We start from the raw sequence: 3322 nt of genomic DNA, 5'->3' as shown, positions 1-3322 counted from the left end.
GAGCTCCGCTTTCCCGTCGGTGCTGCTGGGGTGCCCCGGTGTGCCAAGGGCGCCCCTGTGTGCCAAGGGTGCCTCTCCATGCAGCTGGGGTGCCCCGGTGTGCCAAGGGCGCCCCTGTGTGCCAAGGGTGCCCCTGTGTGCTACTGGGGTGCCCTGGGTGCCAAGGGTGCCCTGTGCCCGCAGAGCCCCCGGGGCCATGGCGGAGCCGCGGTACTTGCAGGCCGAGTGCGCTTTCCGGCCCGGGGCACACACGGTGCGGGTGACCCTGACCCGCAGCACCTTGCGGGTGGAGGTGGAGGCTCACGGCACCAGCGACCTGTGGAGGGGCGAGTTCGATGCCGCCTGTGAGTGCTGGAAGGAGGCCGGGGGGATGAGGGGGTCTCCCACGGCTGCCACTGACCGAAATACCCTCTGCTCCTCGCAGTCATCGAGGACCTGACCCGCAAAACGGGGAATTTCAAGCAGTTTGGCATTTTCTGCAGCATGCTGGAGTCGGCATTGACACAGGTGTGGCCGTGCTGCTGCTCCACTCGGCGTTTTGGGGGTACCTGGGGTGGGGTGTGTGTCCCACCGAGCCCTCCTGCTTTTTAAACTTTCTGCAGAGCAGCGACTCCGTCAGCCTGGAGCTGCTCACCTTCACCGACCTGGAGACCCTGCATAGCCGGAAAGTGGGGGCAGTCACCCGGCCTTCCCCTTCCACCTCATCCCCCCTCAACAGCAAGCGCTACCTCATCCTGGTGTACTCTGTGGAGTTCGATAGGTGACAGGGGACACCAGGCAGGGGTCACAGGGGAGTCACTCCAGCCTGACCTCGTGCTCTCCTCCAGGATCCATTACCCGCTGCCGCTGCCCTACGCGGGCCGGCCGGACCTCGTGGTGCTGGTGCGGGAGCTGCAGGAGCAGCTGGGGCAGCTCCGGGCGCGGCGCCTGGAGGAGACCCAGCACTTGCGGGACGCGTGAGTGGGGCCGGTGGCACTGGAAGGGTTTCTCTCAGGGGGAGCAGGGCACCCCCAGACCACCCCCTGGCATTCCCCCCAGGCTGTGGCAGGCACTGGAGGAGAAGCGGGCAGCAGAGAGCCGGCACCAGCGCGAGTACCGGCAGCTGGCTGCAGAGGTGGGCGAGGAGGGTGGCAGCTGCTCTGGGGAGGGACAGGGGCTGCCAGATGCACAGTGAGCCTTTTTCCTCCCCTCGAAGCTGGCCCAGGCAAAGGCGTCAGAGCAGAAGCTGCAGCTGCGGGTGAAGAACTTGACAGCTGAACTGGCCTCCTGCAGGAGGGGGTGAGGCCGGGATGAACCCTGCAGAAGGACCCTCATGACCGTGGGGTGTTTCCCTGTCCCCCCCTGATGGTGCTGGTCCTCTCAGCAGCCGCCAGAGATCTGCCAGCCCAGCCCCACGCGCCCAGGAGCGACGCTCAGCATCCCTGGAGAGCCACAGGAGCAGCCGAGGCCACGCCTCACCCAAGTCCCTGTCACCTGCAGGTGTGGGACACTTGGGGACACACACCCAGGAGTGGAGACATGACACAGGTCACCCCCTCCTCACCCTGACCCTTCCTCTGCCTCCCCCTGCCAGGCTCCCGCCCACCACGCTTCGACCCCACTGCCTTTGTCAGGGCCCGGCAGCGCCGGCAGAAGGAGGCTGAGCTCAGAAAGTAAGCGGTGCTCACAGCTCATCACCATCCCTCCCTGGTTCTTGGGGGGTCTCCTTCCCCCTTCAGCCCCATGTTCCCCCTCACCACCATCTCCCTTGGGTGCAGCCAGCGGCGTGGAGTGGCTTCTGGCAGCAGCAGCCCGGCCAGGAGCCACAGGCGCAGCTCATCTGGTGAGTGGGAACAGGAACAGGGCTGGGGGTGCACTCACTGCGTGCTGGGGCTCCTTCCTCAACTTCCCCCCATCCCCATTTCTCCCTGCAGCTGAAAGCTCCCAGAGCTGGCGCCAGGGAGGGAGCCCTGGCAGCAAAGCCCCTGAGCCCGTGCCCTGCAGGTAATGCTGGGGCTGGGCAGGATGCTTGGGCATCCCTTCTGGCACCCTTTAACCCCCCTCCTTGGGCAGGGACAGGAGAGTGACCCGTGCACGGAGACCCCTGAGCACCTCACTCTGCAATAGCCCCTGTGTGGTGAGTGGCTGCCCCTTTGGGGTTCCCCCACTCCTCCATCCCAAAGCAGGGTGACCACGAGGTCACTGCTGACCCCCAACCTCCCCCAGGCGCCTCGCCCAGCTGCCAGCCACAAGCTGCCAGTGTGCAGGACTGCTGGCAAGCGCCCTGGTAAAGGTGAGGCCCCATCTGAGCCCCTAGATATTTGAGGGACACCCCAACCCAGACATTTTTAACCCTTTTTTCCTGCACTGCCTTCCCAGAGAACCGCTCCAAGGAGCCCTCAGCTGAGCTGGCTGAGATCGATGCCCGGCTGCAGGCTCTGCAGGAGTACATGGACAGCCTCAACACCCACATGTGACCCCTCCAGGGACACACACCCTCTCCCTGTGTCCTCTGCAGTTTTGTACAAGTGTCCCCCCCAAATAAACTCTTGTGTGGCCCCAGAGTGTGTCCTTCTTGGGATGGGGTGAGGGCAGTGTCCCCTGGGAGAGACAGTGTTGGGGCTGAGGGCACCAGGGACATCACAAGAGGGTGACAGTATCAGTGCTTGGGGACATGTGGGATACAGCCCAGGCCACCAATCTCGTCTCCTGGGCTACCAGTGAAGTCAAAGGCCACTGCAATGTGACACCAGCACCGATGTCACCATACTCTGTCCCCACTCCTGCAACACTACTGTCCTCACAGTGCTGGCTGAGCTCCCCACTATGGCTCTGACACTACCACAGTTTTATTCAGTTCCATGTCTCATAAAACAGTGGCATTTGGGGACAATGGTGATGAGCCAGCACCAGGCTCATCAGTTCAGGGATGGTGGCAGCTGGCCAGCAGTGAAGATGTCACCAGAGCATGCAGGTCCTGGGGCACCAGGCTGGCGGTCTCTGTGCCAAAGCCACTGTTTGGTGTCACTGTGGTACACTGGTGATGATGCCACCGTGGTGAGGAGGTCTTCAGGGTCAGTGTGAGGTGCTGCAACCATGACTCACAACTCCACTCACAGCAGGATGATCCTGCCGGTGATGACCCCGCCGAGGCAGATGCGGCACTGGCGATGCCGAGGGCAGCAGTGCTGCGGGCAGCTGCCCGTAGATGTCTGCCAGGTGTTGGTGCCAGCCGCAGTGGGGATGCTGCAGGCAGTGCCCCGGCGGTGCCGCTCAGAGCTGCCCGCGGATGTCGGGCAGGAGGTGACACGCAGTGACGATGTCGATGGTGTCGGCCACAGCC

At 63.9% G+C, this 3322-nt stretch overlaps 1 protein-coding gene across 2 annotated transcripts; it reads left to right on the top strand.

The window, feature by feature from the left end:
• The first annotated feature begins 92 nt into the window (after window positions 1-92).
• CCDC61 (coiled-coil domain containing 61) lies at window positions 93-2541 on the top strand. 2 transcript variants are annotated; one of them, XM_031064670.1, is made up of 13 exons: window positions 93-344; window positions 425-507; window positions 603-760; window positions 828-956; window positions 1039-1114; window positions 1196-1278; window positions 1364-1479; window positions 1574-1652; window positions 1758-1822; window positions 1914-1983; window positions 2053-2116; window positions 2206-2272; window positions 2359-2541. In XM_031064670.1, exons 1-13 carry the CDS (start codon window positions 197-199, stop codon window positions 2454-2456), a joined length of 1236 nt encoding a protein of 411 aa, XP_030920530.1. In that variant the 5' UTR covers window positions 93-196; the 3' UTR covers window positions 2457-2541. The 2 variants fall into 2 exon arrangements, with proteins under 2 accessions (XP_030920530.1, XP_030920531.1); XM_031064671.1 differs by having other exon boundaries at window positions 95-344; window positions 1367-1479.
• The last annotated feature ends 781 nt before the right edge of the window (window positions 2542-3322 follow it).

The sequence above is a fragment of the Geospiza fortis genome, unplaced genomic scaffold, assembly GCF_000277835.1.
Source record: "Geospiza fortis unplaced genomic scaffold, GeoFor_1.0 scaffold534, whole genome shotgun sequence".
NCBI lineage: Eukaryota > Metazoa > Chordata > Aves > Passeriformes > Thraupidae > Geospiza > Geospiza fortis.
This window is presented reverse-complemented; position numbering and strand designations above follow the sequence as displayed.

Bases quoted from the DNA above. Each gene is read 5' to 3' on its own strand.
- CCDC61 (XM_031064670.1), top strand. From the start codon at position 197: ATGGCGGAGCCGCGGTACTTGCAGGCCGAGTGCGCTTTCCGGCCCGGG. The intron at 1,279-1,363 runs GTGAGGCCGGGA...TGGTCCTCTCAG, and splicing joins CTGGCCTCCTGCAGGAGGGG to CAGCCGCCAGAGATCTGCCA. The intron at 2,117-2,205 runs GTGAGTGGCTGC...AACCTCCCCCAG, and splicing joins TCTGCAATAGCCCCTGTGTG to GCGCCTCGCCCAGCTGCCAG.